We start from the raw sequence: 16,720 nt of genomic DNA, 5'->3' as shown, positions 1-16,720 counted from the left end.
TAATCTAGGTTAGTGGATAATTCAGTAGCTAAACGTTACTCTAGGAAAATCATGAGTGCACAATAATTTTATCAAATCTAACCATTTAGTGAAAAAAATTAAAAATTTAGTGGAACGAAAAAAAAGTATAGGGCTAAATCTGGTAAAATGTTAAACATTGCTCTTTGTATTGTAAAATACATTCATGAAAAACAAGTAATGTATCTATATATTAATTAATGTACTATAATATTAAGAAACATTTCTTTTAAGTGTATAGCACAGTAATGAAGCAGCAACATTTAATAGATAAGACAGAACAAGAAAAGCTATTAATAATCTTTCATCGTGCAAAAGTTTTATAACTTTAAAGACTCCTATACGAAGCGGCACAAAGCGCTTATATGCATCCCATGCGCAGAATGATGCGCTTGAAGCATCACAGAGTCATAGCGCGCAGCGGTCCACATAGAAAAGTTCAAAGCACAAAGGGAAAATAATTTTGATGCACAGTTTATTATATCTTAGTATTCACAGTATTCACTTACTGTGCACATGGAGAATGATTCATAGTGCTCTCTACTCCAGTGTAGTGATCTCTAACAGACACCTGGTAGAAAGTAACATGCAAAATCACTGATCTTTATCTACAGATCAAGTATAATAATAGGAACATTGTATCAACTTAGAGAGAGTTTCATCGTCTTGACTGTCATAACCGAACGCGACATGGAGGATGACAGCAGCAGCTGAGAGAAGAGTTTACGTGAACTTGAATTTAACAACTTGAATTTTCATCTGTACTTCAAAATAAGCTATGGAACAGTCTCAGAACACTTGAAATATAGTACACGAAAACGTTATGGTGCTTTATTATGTTTTTGTTCCTTTTGTGGGGCTTAACAATAACACATAATAGTATATGCACAATATCGGATTGGCCTCTGTCTCGTCTGACCGATACCCGATCCTGCAGAAAATGGCAGTATCGGAGCGATACCAGTACTGAATGTAGGATTGGCACACCCATAAACATGGTGAGAGGTGCTGAACTTAGTGGAAAGGTTGAAAGTTTTGCAGAAGCCCCACTGAGGATGGTGTCCTCTTCCAAATGAGGGAGTTCTGAGAATCACAAGTGGAGATGACCAGTGGGAGCTTCTTGGAGGTGGTGGCACAAGATCAAGTCCTTAAATATATAATCTTTTGTCAAACTTGAATTTGGGAAGACTTAAGTATTGACTCCCCGCCACACCACATTTGGCCCAGTCAGAAATGCTTCATTCTCTAAAGGTGAGGTTATATTTACTGTTGTTTGGCAAATGTTTGAAGGCGAAATCCAGTCATTTCAATAGGAATCCACTCAGTTGGAAACCTCACTTGAGGGCGAAAGATGGTTGAAGTTGGTCAAGGGAATTTACCATTTTGATCAACAGAAATCGTTTAGATTGAAGTGACTTCTGTGTGAGTTGTCCATCATACATTGCTACACTATTGACAGTAGATTATAGACCTTAATTCTTTCAGGTTGTACATAGGGGATCCCATGCCTGCTCACAACTACCCATAATATTGTTGGGCAGAGTTTCAGAGCTTCTGAAACCTGAAGTCCTCTAATGTGGGGCATGACATCCATGTAACCCTGCCATCTGCGGGCATGCAAGCGCATGTTAGACAGTGGGCATGATGTGACGCACACATCCTTGCCGTATTCACCTCTATGTACTGTATGTCTACAATGTCCTTTTTCCAACACGCGCTCTGGTGTTCTGTGCTCAAGCAACACCAACTTGTTGCTTCATACTAAGGTCACGTCTGAACATCAGTTGCATGGATACTTGATTTCATGATGCACAGGAATTACGGAGCCTCTGTTTATGGTGGTTGTTTAGCATGTTTTTCTTTTTTCAAACTAGGGGGAATAAGTTGTGGATAATACCCCGAGTTTCCTCCCTCTCCTCTTTTCCCTTCATGCCAATCATGGTGTGTCCAACTTTGGCTCAGTAGCACCAGCGTTCCCATTACCCTAACAGGGAATAAGATAGGGGGTCAATACGGACATGGGAAGGGTGAGGTGGGAGTGATGGGGAGGGCTGTTCAGCTGTTCGCATGCACACACAACCATCCTCTTCCTGTGCCTTAGAGACAGGGAGTAGGCTGGTCTGTTGCCATGGCGACACTGTGATTGGCAGCTGGCAGCTGTGTTTGGTCAGCTGTGGGGATGTGGAATAAGTTGGTGAGGGGTGGGGGGGGGGGGCTTTGCATGGTTAATTGCAGAGGATGATTACTTCATACACCACCTGATATATTTAAATGCTGCGATGTGACACTTGCATGACAATAAATTCTACCCAGGCACCTGTGTGTCTATAGAGGAGCATGTGTCCTGTTATATTTTATTAATATTTGTTCCCTTCGGGGATGGCGTTTATGCAAGTGCTATGGCCAGACCAGCATAGATTGAGAGCGAGAAGGGGGGAAAAAGAAGAGAGGTAACAGGCAGGGAAAGGGTTTGTGGGAAGGGAAGGGTTGCTGATACAGCACAAGCTACCAGGTTTATTTATAGAGACCTCGCCGCCCAGCCCTTGGATACCAGCAGCCAATCGGGAAGGAGAGAGGGAGGGGGCCTCTGCCAATCAGAGCAGCGGAAGGGGGGTGTCACACTCAGGAAGTTCTCAATGTGTTCAATTCAGCATTTAAAGGCACAGTGTGACATTTTTCTTGGTGCTCAGCAGATTGTGCTTTTGTTAGTCATGGTTTCCCTCTGAAAACTATAAAAGCTAATCCTATTAAAAAAAAAAAAAAAAAAAATTAAATCTTTGTGTGTTTTTTTTTTTTTTTTTTTTTTTTTAGATTAATTTTAATGTTTTGCAATAATGGGCTTTGATTGAGTTGTGTTGTCATTTGCAAAAGGGTCTGATCAAACCAGCTGGAGAGGAGTCATACATATATATCCAGGCAGGTTTGCTGTCAGTGAGCTGGTGCTGGGACTCCTATGGGCATGTAGCAGCAATGCTTGCCGTCACTCCCTGGGATTGATGGTGGTCAGATGTGTCGTTTTGCACTTTGTTTAAGCTACGGCCATTGATCGCCCGGCTATTTCAAGTTGTAATGTGTCATTGATAAATTTCACCCCCATTACTCCTCACCTGTCAGCCCCTGAAAGCAGCAATAAAAGCATTCACTGTGGAATATCTCATCCATTTCATATCCCCCCATTAGACGTTCACATCCCTGCTTCCGCACTCAGCAATCTTACTTAATTACTGTACTCTCAGCATGTTCTCGCCTCTTTCCCAAGATGTCCGTTACTTCCTTTGTACATTATGGATGTTCAATGTGCTAGTGGATTATTGTGTGCAAAAAAATCATATCCTGCAGTTAAAATTTCAGTCCATCAAATTTGGGACAGCATTAATTCTTTATAAGCCTGTAGTTTAGTGCTCTGTTAGTCCCTTGGTCTTTTTTACACATAACCGGTTCCAAAAACATATCTGGCCTACATTTCATATTAATATATGAAGTTCATATACACAGGTTTTATGCTCAGTAGTCTCAGATTTCTTGGCTGGGGGCTCCATACTAGTTTATAAGGGTGAATCACACAAAACCAGGCTAGAAAATGTCATAAAATTTGAAACTGTATTTTGCATAAAGACAATTTAAGCCTGTTTTTAAGATTTTAAAGTTTTGATATGTGATATTATTTTCATGACAATTAAGCCCATTAATTTTCCCCAAAATCTAATATATTTCACGCAACTCTCATTCTCGTTACTTAAATTGCTATATAAATATATATATTTAAATTAAATATTATTTAAAATATTTATTCACTATGGTGATATTCATTGTACTGTCATTAATATTACAATTTTAAAATGATTTAATATAATACAATGTGTATTGTTTATATGTTATTTTATTCTGTGTAGTATATTGTAATTTTTCAAATTATTATTATTCACAGTATTACACTAATAAAATCTAAATCTAAAACCCATAAGTAAAATTTCAGGGCACGTTACAGGGGAAATTGTGCTTAATTATTATGAAAATAATGCATTGAAAAAAGTATGGGGAAAAAAATATGAAAAAAAAAAAGTCATTGTGGACCTACAAAAAAAATATAACATATGCAAATTATAGTTTATTATTTTCTTTGTATTTTGAATTGAAATATGAGATATTTCCACAATGATTCACCTGTAATTTAAGGTCAGGATTACTCTAGAAGGCAGCCTAATGTGCAGCCTGTATTTGAAAGTAATAGCAGCAAGCATATTCTTGGCCAACGAGTGGCAGCACAGGACCATGGATAGCTCTGCCTGCCTCCCAGTCACTCCCATCATCCACAGAGATTTTGGTGTGCAATGTCATACGGCAGTTTTTCTTTGTTCCACCAGTTTGGCAGTGACAAACAGTACAGTGATTTTCTGGCATTTGCATTTTGTCCGTCCGGAGCTGTTGGAAAAACACATGCCGCTCAGAAAGTTGAGAGAATTATTCTGATTTGGAAACCATTTTCGGGTCTTTGAAGGTGTATAGCAGTGTATTCCCACCTCCAACGCACGCTTGTCATGCTGACCTGAGTAACGGTGCAGTAATTTCTCAGCCAAAATGAACTGGAGCTTCTTGAGAGGATAACTGATCGTTATTTTCACTATTCCATCCGATTGTAGGAGATTTCAAAGATCTCTTAGCTGGAGGCTCTGAAAATGCCTTCAGTTTGACTTCCAATATGGTGTGTGTGTGTGTGTGTGTGTGTGTGTGTGTGTGTGTGTGTGTGTGTGTGTGTGTGTGTGTGTGAGAGAGAGAGAGCGTGAGAGAGAATGTGTGTTCATATTTCTACTTCCCCCTGCAGTGCAGTGGTTCTCCCCACACCCATGTCAGTATTTGCTTGGCGTGTGTGATGCACTTTAGCAATGTGTCTTCTGAAACCTCTCTCGTTTTTTTTTCCTTTTCTCTATGAGGTGGAAGCAGCTCAGGATGCAAGCCCCCCTCCTCTACCCTCTGCCAGCCTGCCGCCTTGGGCTTCTCCCCCGCTGAGCCAACCATGTCGAGCCAGCACAGCCACCCCTCCTTCGGTAACATCCACTCCATGGCCGACCAGCAGCAGGTACCAGAAACATGCTTCCTTGCAATTAAATTCTATAATATAACCCGTGTGCAGTCACATTCATGAAAAAGTTGTTTTTGTGACTTGTCCCTCACCATATTTTGTTTAAAAATTAGTCGAATAAATAAACAATTACATGTGGATTAATACATTGCAATTGCATACACTGTTTAAATACTTGCTGAGAAAAGGCCTCGAATGAAGATGACATTATTGTGTTTTACTATTAAATCATTGCACAGACATTAAAGTGATTATAGAAGTCAGTATATTGTTTTTTTTTTTTAATAAAATTGCCTGTTACTGGCCTGCAGTCCACAGTTACATTATGCACTTAAGCTTATATATCTGCCTGAGATAGAGAAATGGGTTGTTTATCCAGAACAGGTTCTTAATATATTCTGTAATGTTTCATTATTGGTCTATGTGTACATCCATATTGGCATCATTAACTGTTGCATACCTATTGCATGTAGGTTGGAGAATTCCTTGCTACAGTTTTATTGTACACTTCAGGGGGAAGATAAATAATTTGCTGCTTTTTTATTGCAATATTTTATTTATAATTAATCACACTAAACGAATGCATTAAATTAATAGCCCTATTTATTAGTTAACATTGCCTATTTATTGAAGTACTTGAATTTGCATTCTTAAGATTTTATATATTTTCTTAGTCATTTAATTTTTATACATTATTATATATCTTTAGATATTAAATTATTTTCATGTTTATGTTTTCTTAGTCAGTGTGTTATGGTGTATGTGTATTTTCATGTTTATATATATGTGTGTGTGTGTGTGTGTGTGTGTGTGTATAACCTTATAAACGTTAAACAAAAAAAAGTTAAAACCATAACGTTTTTGTTATGATGCTTCCTTAGTTGCTCCTCCTGTTTTCTTACTGTTGTCTTGGTGTCACTTTTTCCCAGGTGCTGTCAGATATGACCATCCTGCAGAGGAGGATTCCCCCGAGTTTTCGAGATCCCGCCAGCGCTCCACTACGAAAACTCTCAGTCGATCTCATCAAGACATACAAGCACATCAATGAGGTGAGACAGCAGGCCTTTTCATATTTACTTTACAATAAGGTGAGTGATTAGCGAAGTAGTCGTAGACGTGCAAATATTGAGTGTTTTGCTTGCTTTCCAGGTGTACTACACAAAGAAGAAACGGCGAGCCCAGCAGGTTCCCCCCGAGGACTCTAGCACCAAAAAAGAGCGCAAGGTGTACAACGATGGCTACGACGATGACAACTATGACTACATTGTGAAGAACGGGGAGAAGTGGCTGGACCGCTACGAGATCGACTCGCTTATTGGCAAGGGCTCCTTCGGACAGGTTAGCACAACTTTGAAGTTGGGAGTAGAATTGGCTAAGAGTGCACGATTCGGTCAGACATCTCATTGCTGCTGCTTAGATATCAAGTCTAAAAAAAAATCCAGGCATAAAATCAAACTAAAACAACGGCGTTCATGTTCGACTGGGTTTGTGAAAAACTACAAACTAGCAAGTGATGCGTTTTGTCTCCAAACTAACTTGACCCAAAAGTGACCCAAGTGACTCTATTTTGCATTGTTTCTGGATTTGAAAGCAGATTTGGATCTCACTAAAGACTAGAAATGTCTAATAAATAGCAGAATAAGGATTTGTTATAGTGAAAGTGAAGAATTTGAAACCGGTGCATTTTTGAAATGTTAAATTGTATACATGAAATATGTTGTTACAGTCTTTTGCTGTTTTAAAACTACAACATCTTCTATGTGTGTGCTAATTTGCTCCTTTTTGTGTAGGTGGTGAAAGCCTATGACCACCACGAGCAGGAGTGGGTGGCCATCAAGATCATCAAGAACAAGAAAGCCTTCCTGAACCAGGCCCAGATTGAGCTGCGGCTTCTTGAGCTCATGAACAAACATGACACTGAGATGAAGTACTATATAGGTAAAAAAAACAGACACAAGAATACAACAAGCAGCTGTTACTCTACTTTTAGTCCTGACCTAATGGTGAGAATTTCCTCCCACCAAAAAGCAACAAGTAAACAAGGCTAAAAGTAGTACACGAGACAATAAATGCTCAAAAGCATTCCTTTTAGACAAGATTTCAGTGAAAACATAATACATAATACATCTTTCCTTTCTCATTTTTGTTTCCTCAGTCCACTTAAAGAGGCACTTCATGTTCCGTAACCACCTGTGCCTGGTATTTGAGCTTCTCTCTTACAACCTGTACGACCTCCTGCGTAACACCAACTTCCGCGGCGTCTCGCTCAACCTGACGCGCAAGTTCGCTCAGCAGCTGTGCACGGCGCTGCTCTTCCTGGCCACGCCCGAGCTCAGCATCATCCACTGCGACCTCAAGCCTGAGAACATCCTCCTTTGCAATCCCAAGCGCAGTGCCATCAAGATCGTGGACTTTGGCAGTTCCTGCCAGCTAGGACAGAGGGTGAGATGGTGTCTCAGGCTCCGTGGTTTGTTAACATCAGGCTGATAGTAGTAACTAGTTAACTTGCATTAAATGAACAATAAAAATGACATGCTGTGGTGAACATTTAATGGTTAAATGCATCTTGAAGAGAGAAAAAGCACAATGGTCTTAGTTGCTGGGATGTGCATTCAAAGCACATTCAAGAGGACTTTCCCACCGCTGAAATGGATTTTACTGCTTGAGATTCCTAGTGGCAGTGCTGCACCCTTCTTAACTTGTAGATTTTCCCGCCCCCTAGTGGAGAAAAGTGGAAACATACTCAGTAGTCACTGTGAGAGCTCAGTCTGCTAGGTAGAAACTTTTGCATCTTTTGCCTGTGCATGTCATTTATTACTGTATTCTTTTCTTCTCAGATTTACCAGTACATCCAGAGTCGGTTTTACCGTTCTCCTGAGGTGTTGCTGGGCATGCCGTATGACCTGGCTATAGACATGTGGTCCCTGGGCTGTATCCTGGTGGAGATGCACACGGGCGAACCGCTCTTCAGTGGCTCCAATGAGGTACAGCTCGGGGATTAGTCGCACAGTGACTGTGCAAAGCTTTGTGACGTTGTATGCACGTCTTATTTTGACGCTCATCCACTTGTAAGAATCACACTTTAGTAAACTTAAACAGGCATACAAACAGGATACAAGTTATTTTTTTAGTTCCCAGACTTATCAGCATTTAAATATTATAAATATTTAAAGAATTATAATTGTTTTTTTTTTATTTACAGGTGTTTTTTGCAGTTGATTCTGTAAATATATTTAAAATGGGAAATGCTCTTACTTCTGATTGGCCCGTCTTTTGAGAACTGACACTTTGAATGATTTTCAGCAAATATGGTGTTACTTGTGATTGTTCGATGTGACGACTAAACACATTTGTCTGATGCACATGTATACAAAACCAACAAATAAAAAAGTGCAGTCTGAGTGTTGTTCTTACTAACTAAATCTATGACTGTTTTTGGTCTGAAATTAAAAAAAAAATAAAGTAGAAAAATGACTAAAACTAAAATAAATTCAAGCTAAATAGAAATAGAAAAAAAGAAAACTGAAAATATCAAAATAAATGCTAATTCAAAATATTAAAACAGTATATAAATGATAAAATAACTCTGGTCTGAACACAAGATCTTGTGTATCTTATAATTTTATTTCAAGAATAATTTAATAGACATATGTATAATAGTTAATGAAGCAGATGTATGCTTGCTATGTCAGTTGCAACACAGTGTATTTGGATCTTGTGCTGACGTTGTACTGTATCTTTTTCAGGTGGACCAGATGAATAAAATAGTAGAGGTGCTGGGGGTCCCGCCCAACCATATGCTGGATCAGGCCCCTAAAGCACGCAAGTACTTTGACAAACTGTCTGACGGCCTGTGGACCGTCAAGAAGAACAAGGACATTAAGAAGGTACTTTATCCTTCGGCCTCTGTGAGTAAAACTCTGCTTCTACTTAACCCTCGCCCTCCTCTCAAACACCCCCCCTCCTTCACCGTCACCTGCTCCACACCGACGTTCATCTTATCATCAGGGAGAGGGGAAGAGAGAAAAGTGGGGCTAAATGAAGAAGGGTGGAGATAAAGGTTGGGGATGAAATTGAAGCAATGCTAATGTGTGCTAGTGAACCTCCTCCTCTCTCCTCTGCATACAGAGGCACAAGGTCAATCAAAACCCCAACCTACAGCATCTGTTCTCCTCATCATCACAATCATTTTCACAACCATCCTCATTCTGTCTTTAAGGTGTCAGTTAGGAACAGGCATTTTTGTAGTGCTTACAGTACAATATATCAAGAGCCTTACTGTAAAAGTCCAAAAAATATGTGGAAACCCATTCTTAAATATTATGTGCAAGTGGTTTTGAAGCACATTACGCACATATGTGGTTTGGGTGTCCAGATACTTTTGGTGGTACACTTTCATTTAAAAGTTTGGGGTCAGTATGAAGTTTTTGTTGAGAAAAAAACGTTAATAATGCACTAAAGTGAGAGTGATAGTACAAAAGATTTAGATTGTGCTGTTTTATTGTTTCCACAAAAATATTAAGCAGCACAACTGTTTTCAACATTGATGTTACAAGCATTTCTTGAGCACCAAATCAGTATATTAAAATTATTTCTGAAGGGTCGTGTGATACTGAAGTCTGGAGTAATGGCTGCAGGAATAAGTTACATTTTGAGATATATTAAAATAGAAAACAGTTATTCTATATAGGAATAATATTTCACAGTATTGGTGATTTAACTGTTATTTTGATCAAATAAAAGCAGCATTGGTGAACAGCAGACATTAAAAATGTCTTACTGACTCAAATGATTGAACGAAAGTGTAAATAAAATAGTAAGTAATTTCCCATTTGTTAATTTTAATGTGTTAATGCATTAGCTAGTATAATTTAATAATAATAAAAAAAAATTTTTACAACATTTGCTAATGTTAATGAAAATAGTCCACTTATGTCAGTTCATAATGCATTAACTCATGTTAACAAATGGAACCTTAAATATCAATGCAAAGATTTAAAGTATGGATGCAGTGTTGCATTGGTAGAGCCATACCTGTAAGCAGCTCTCAGTCTAGCCAGTGACACGCATTGGGTCACAGGTTAAGTGAGTGCAGCCTGTAGCTAGAATGACCCTGTTTCCGGTGAAGACAAGTGAAAGTAGCATCAGGTTAAGACTGTAGAAAGTTGTGTGTGTGTGTGCGTGCATATGTGGCTGCAGATTAAGATGCAAAGGTGATAGCAGGTGGAGGGTAAAAGTCTGGATGAGGTCCTAATACACTTTGTTTTACAGGATTAATGTCTGGCACTTACTGCCAGCTCATCCAGAGACTCACCTCAGATGCTCCAGCATGCATTTTGTGCTTCCTTGTGTACAACAGAGAAAGAGGTTTAAACACTTGAAAGCTTTGAACTCTTTTACAGTGGAGATGTTGGTACATTTTAGCCTTTTTATACTATTTACGGACCATGATACAGTGTAAAATGGCACAAATAAGGGTCAGAGTCAAAGGGTCTGTACTGTGAATATGACAGGGCTCAACAATAAGGTTTTTTTTTGTTACAAAGTTTCTTTACCTGACCTGCTAGCAATCTCATTGGCTCCAGCACAAACATTTTACGTCAAAATATGTTTATATTAGTATTTCAGGAACTAAACGAAAATAAGTTGGTTGTACATTTTTATGCTTTTATTTTGCAGTATGTAAAATAATTGCAATCATAAATGTATGGTTATGTGTAGTTCCTTCAACTGAAGTTATTTTAAAAAAGTCTCATTGCTGAACCCTGTATGACACTGAGAGCTCCTATGCAATCATCATTTCCACAAAACCACAAACATATCTCACTTTAAGCCCACCACCTTCATTCAGTAATGATTTCTGAAGCTAATTCATTTCCTATTAAAGTCAACATGAAATCAAATTCGCAATACACATTTGTGTTCAGTCCATTAATGCACAGAGAGGAAAAATGTTTGTTTTCTTAATTTCAGCAATGTTTTAAGCAGCAGTTGTAGGTACTGCTACAACTTGCTTCTAGCTAACATAATAATCTAATGCTGGTTAATGCTCCATTTTGGTATGTAACTTTCATAAAAATACAAAAAAAAATCTGGAACCCACTTTTCATGCTCTAGTCACTTTCCAATGGATGAAAATCAAGTTGCACACTAATTTTTACCAATAAATATTCTGTTTCACACAGAAGTGGGTTGCAAATGCCATTTCATGTTGACTTCTATAGTATTTCAGTAATAATATTGGTAGATTTATATATCTATTAATCATTAAATTTGTCATTACCGATGTAATATGTTTCTAGACTGGTAGTTCATCACTCTTTGTCCTTAAATGTTTAAAAATGATGACATTCGATCTGCACTAAATGCTACACGTTTGTGCCTCATTCTCTTCCCTTCCACATTGTTGATTCGTCCCTCCAGGAATATAAACCACCTGCCACACGGCGACTGCACGAGATCCTGGGGGTGGAGACGGGAGGTCCAGGGGGGAGGCGAGCTGGAGAACAGGGTCACGCGCCCTGTGACTACCTGAAGTTCAAGGACCTGATCCTGCGCATGCTGGACTACGATCCCAAAACGCGCATCACGCCCTTTTACGCGCTGCAGCACAACTTCTTCAAGAAGACGACGGATGAGGGCACCAACACCAGCAGCTCCACCTCCACCAGCCCTGCCATGGACCACAGCCACTCCACCTCCACCACTAGCTCCATCTCCAGCTCTGGTAAGTGTGTGTAATGCTAGACTTTGAGCATGCAAAATCGTCATACTCTGCGTCATCTTTTTTAAAAACATATAACAGGGGTGTAAAGAATAAATTGTGGCACAATATATCACAATACAAAAACATGGATAGCAACAATATGTATGGTGCATCGTTCACCCAAAATCAAAATGTTTAGAAATATTTAATTTAGCATCAGATATGGTAATGGGACATCAAGTATCGTAATCTCATCAGATCACAGATTTGAGCTTCCTTGTTAAGTAATTATTATTACAAAACAATTTTTGAAATGTATGCAGTCCGGAAAAAAGTATGTGTCTAATACATTGTCAGAATCATGAATTTTTTTTTGCAAGGGGAAAATGACTATTCATGTCAGTTCCTGACATAATACCGAATTTAGCATTTTTATAAACCCTACTTTTAGTTAACTGTTGTATATATATAATGTGTATATACCATATATTTTAGAAGTAATACATTTTTTAAGCAAACATTTTAACTCCAGTTTTTTTATTTGTTCAAAGAATCTTTAGATGAGTATTGTGTATCAAACCGAATCTTGACGTGAGTGTATCATTACACACCTAATACATCCAAAATGTAAAAATATGCATTCTACTCCAGTTTGCTGCAAATCTGCAGATTTAAAGTTAGTGTTCATTAAATTCAGGTAAGAGGTCACGCCAAGACCTATCAATCTTCTATTGTTCACACGTCTTCATGTGATACAAATTCACCAAACTTGAACTTTGTAACACAAATCCATATGAGCTTGCATTTCCTGTCTCTTGTATACACATGCGTATGAATAGAAGTCAACAGAACGAAAAGTGTAGTGTGATCACACCTTAAACCTGTTACTTGGGGATAGTTAAACAAGAAAAAGACTCGTTTTAAATCAGCTCTTTTTCCTTGCTCCCAATCCAGGTGGATCTAGCGGTTCTTCCAATGACAACCGAAATTACCGGTACAGCAACCGGTACTACAACAGCGCAGTCACTCACACCGACTACGAGATGCAGAGTCCACAAGTAAGTGATCGTTGTAGCGTGCCACACAGCTCCTCGGTAACATACCGAAACAACTCCTGTTGATCCCCTTTGGTCGCCTCTTCTCTCTCCAGGCTCCGTCTCAACAGCAGTTGCGCATCTGGCCAGGAGGGGACAGCAGCATGGGTCAGCTGTCCAACAGCGGCAGCGACTCCTCCTACCCGCAGCTGCTGTTGCACAAGCCGGCGGCCACGCAGCACTCGCGCCACTTCCTGGGCAACATAGGGGGCATGATGGAGCCGCACCATCCCCACCCCATCTACGGCAGCCACCACAGCAATGGCAGACAGCTCCGGCAGCAGCAGCAGCAGAACCAGCCGCAGGGCCAGGCCTCGCAGGGCCAGCAGGGCCAGGCGCTGATGCCCATCTCCTCCCCGCAGATGCAGGACAGCATCGAGCTCAGCCTCACCCACCACCACCACCTGGGTCAGTCTTCCATCATGCAGCCGCCCCCGTCGAGCTTGGACTCCAGTCAATACGGCTCCTCCAACCTCCACCTGGGCCTCTCTGCCTTTCGGACTAGGACAGTCATGGCCCCCCAGCAGCCCCCTTCCGCTTCCCAGCAACAGTTGCCCCAGGCCCCAGCCTCCCAGGACAGCTTGGTCGCTGCCTCCGGTTTGGGATACATCCCTCCGTGCTACGCCGGCAGCAACAACAATAACAACCCACCGCAGGGAAGCGTCGGAGTTGGGGGGATGCTCACCGGGGGGCCTCCGCCCAGAGGAGTCGGGGGAGCTGGGGGGCGGCCGGACTCCGAGGAGTCCGCCATGATGGCAGTGTGCGGCAGCGGGAGTGGGAGTGGTCAGAGTGCAGCCAACTCTTGATAAATCTTGAACAAATTCCAAAAGCCATACGAAAATTTTAACGACAACATAACAGTGACAAAAGCGCCACACGTACACACACAAACGACACATAGTAAACATACGACATACATGCACGCACGCGCGTGGCCACACCTAACAGAATCGCATAGAAAAACTTGTGAAATATCAGAAAGTCGGTTTCATTTTTTTTGTTTTGTTGTTTTGGTTTTGCATGGGGAGAAGGTCAAGGGAGGGATTTGAAACTATTTTTATCATTTTTTTCTGTTTGTTTTTCCTTAATTGAAGGAGAAGAGCGGCGGGCGAAGTAGTCGCAACAGAAGGTTTTCAGAACGTTTGTTTTTACCATTCTTATATTATTATTTGATTTTATGTGATTTCAGGACAGGTTTGCAGCGAGAGATTTTTATTTGGCGTTTTTTGGGGTGAGGAGAGTTTTGGGTTGAAAAAAAATTGAATGTTTTTGTCAAGACGACAGCAGCGAGAGAGAACCTTGTTTTTTTGTTTGTTTGTTTGTTTTGAGGATTTGCCGTAATTGTAAATTTTTTAATTTATTAAGAATCACTACACGAGGAGAGAGACGGGGGCGGGGTTAGAAAGAGATCTAAATTGAGAGGTGGGTATTTTTGGGGTTTATTTATTCAATGTTTTATTTATACAGTTGTTTTTTTGTTTCGTTTTTTGGTCAGACAGGTGATACTTATGCATAGAAAACAACAAGCAAACAAACAAGCTGGGTTTGAGGTTTTTTGTTTTCTTTCTTGGCTTCATTTTGTTGTTTTTGGTTGCTTTTTTCTAGTTGAGCATAACCCACACGCATATAAACACACACTCACACACACGACATACACATTTTTGTTACTTTTTTTTAATGTTTCCAGTCTTTATCTCGCTTGACACACTGGCTTATATATCTCAAACTATGAAACAAATCCTACGAATGAAATAAAGCAAATGACAGAAACTGTTTTTAGTCGCCACACAGTGAGAAACACCAACTAACAACTAGAGGAGGAGGCTGAACCATGAGCCGCTTTCACGAGGAGAGGGGGAACGTAACTCGACTTCACATAAAGGAGGAAGTGATACAGGAAAGTCTTGAAAAACATCAAAACATTTTGCCAGAAGGAAAACCAAAATGCTTCCCTGTTGTTCGTTTCAAAAAATAGTCTGCCTTCTTCTCCACCATCTCACTAGACTCTCTCACCTCTCTCTCTTACTTTTTTTTTTGGTTTTTTTTTTTTTCTCTTTTTTTTTTTCTTATTTTTTTTGTTTTGGAAAGTATGGTATGGTTGAGTTATTTGTTTTGTATTTGGTTTTGATATGCCAAATCTTGCTGTAGCTCTCTCTCTTTATTTTCGTACTTACCCCATGTTTCTGTTGGAAGGAAGAGTCTGGGGTGAGATTTAGCAGGAGGGCGGAATACTTCGGTTCGAAGGGACACTGTCACGCCCTCCTGACTCCGGCCCCTCCCACTCTGACTTCATTTCCTGCCTCTCATTTTGCTTTCTCTCCCATCTTTATTCTCCCCCTCCTCCCCTTCCTCCTTCACAACACTCTGTGAGTGCTGTTTGCCATCAAGTCAAAAAAAAGTGAACTACTTCTCTCTCGGCTGCTATCTCCACTCTCAACCATGTTCGGATTGCTGCTAAAGAAAACAGACAGATAAATAAATAAAATAAATAAATAAAAAATGAGAACTTTTTAACCCTCCTGCTTCAGAAAAATGCATCTCATGTATTTATTACTATTTAACAAGGAAAAAAGAAAAATCTGTTTTCTGCTGTTTTTTGTTTGCTTTCTTTCTTGGTACAGGTTAAAGCTTGACATTTATATTATGTAACGGAAACATGGTATTAAACAAGTGCCTCGATTTATTGGTCAGCCACTGGACGGAATTGAACGGAAGAGGATTGTAGGAGTTTGATCAAGGTTTATTATATGTATAGCTAAAATTCAAGCCTCATGCAACTGTGTAGAAATCCATGACAATTCAAACATCATGTGAGAACTTCATATTGGACGCGAGCTTCATTCAGTATGACTGACCAATACCACATATTTAATTAACTGATGACATCTTCATCCATTGTAATCTGTGTACATAGCATCCATGCATCATCCAGTTAACGTTAAAGCAATGTTAGGGTGAAATGTCATTTTCAAGGTTAATTCTAATGACTGGAATTCGAATCTGTGACCTTTGAGGCGTCAGGACCTGCAAACTACCTTACTCTGCTCAGATCAGTGATGATGACTGCTGTCCTTTATGTTCTTAATAACCAGTTTAAACTTGTAATTGGCCTCACTGGCTTCTTTACTTTGTCATTTTTTTCAACGCCATCCTTCATGAGAACATAATGTCTGAAGTATTATGATATCATCGGTTTTGGTTTCTCTATTAAAGAGAGAGTTGCCTCTGTAGGTCCTCCAATCTTGTTATGTTTAGCAGACGTTGGTCACCATATAAATGTCACACTCACCATGCACTGTCAGAAACCTGTCTGAGCTCTGATGACCTTTGAAAATGCAGATGTTTCCGAGCTGCTTATACCAGAAATACAGATTTTTGTGTCTATTCAGTCATTATTGAAGAGTATAGGAAATATATCTATCTATCTATATAGAAATGGAGGGGTTGCGGGGGACAGTATCCGGAACAAATTGTTGCTCTGTCACCTCTCAATAAATCTTGAAAAGCCTCACACAAACCAATAACTCTGTTGAAGTGGAGGAGCATCTAAAGGGATGTTTTTCACTGTTTTAATTGTAATATTCACAAGATCAGCTAGATTTTTTTTTACTTCCATTCCATAGGGAACACTAATACAGATATTACTGAGAACTTCCTACTGGTTTGGTTCATGTATTTAAGCTATAACAGCTTAAAAAGCTAGCTGATGCCATTTTTAATTGCTGCACTGCAAGTCAGAAGTTACACCTAAAATGTGTATTGCTGGTCTTTTAGGAAGCACTTGAAGGAATTAAGTAGACAAGTGCAAGAATCATTGTGTAA

The 16,720-nt window shown here is 39.7% G+C and overlaps 1 protein-coding gene across 3 annotated transcripts in view; it reads left to right on the top strand.

Moving 5' to 3' along the window:
- dyrk1b (dual-specificity tyrosine-(Y)-phosphorylation regulated kinase 1B) overlaps positions 1-14,863 on the top strand; it is a 40,549-nt gene extending 25,686 nt beyond the window's left edge. For 2 of the 3 annotated variants that reach the window (XM_019081567.2, XM_019081563.2), the window contains exons 2-11: positions 4,950-5,095; positions 6,028-6,147; positions 6,248-6,436; positions 6,889-7,036; positions 7,254-7,540; positions 7,936-8,082; positions 8,845-9,006; positions 11,522-11,825; positions 12,759-12,862; positions 12,955-14,863. In XM_019081567.2, coding sequence (XP_018937112.1) covers positions 5,033-5,095; positions 6,028-6,147; positions 6,248-6,436; positions 6,889-7,036; positions 7,254-7,540; positions 7,936-8,082; positions 8,845-9,006; positions 11,522-11,825; positions 12,759-12,862; positions 12,955-13,704 — 2,274 coding nt within the window. In that variant the 5' untranslated portion in view covers positions 4,950-5,032 and the 3' untranslated portion in view covers positions 13,705-14,863. The remainder of the gene's footprint in view (positions 1-4,949; positions 5,096-6,027; positions 6,148-6,247; positions 6,437-6,888; positions 7,037-7,253; positions 7,541-7,935; positions 8,083-8,844; positions 9,007-11,521; positions 11,826-12,758; positions 12,863-12,954) is intronic. The other variant, XM_019081564.2, reaches the window with a different exon arrangement.
- The last annotated feature ends 1,857 nt before the right edge of the window (positions 14,864-16,720 follow it).

This window comes from Cyprinus carpio, chromosome A16 (genome assembly GCF_018340385.1).
Source record: "Cyprinus carpio isolate SPL01 chromosome A16, ASM1834038v1, whole genome shotgun sequence".
NCBI classification, from domain to species: Eukaryota; Metazoa; Chordata; class Actinopteri; order Cypriniformes; family Cyprinidae; genus Cyprinus; species Cyprinus carpio.
Note: the sequence above shows the minus strand (reverse complement) of the source record. Positions and strands in the feature narration are given on the sequence as shown.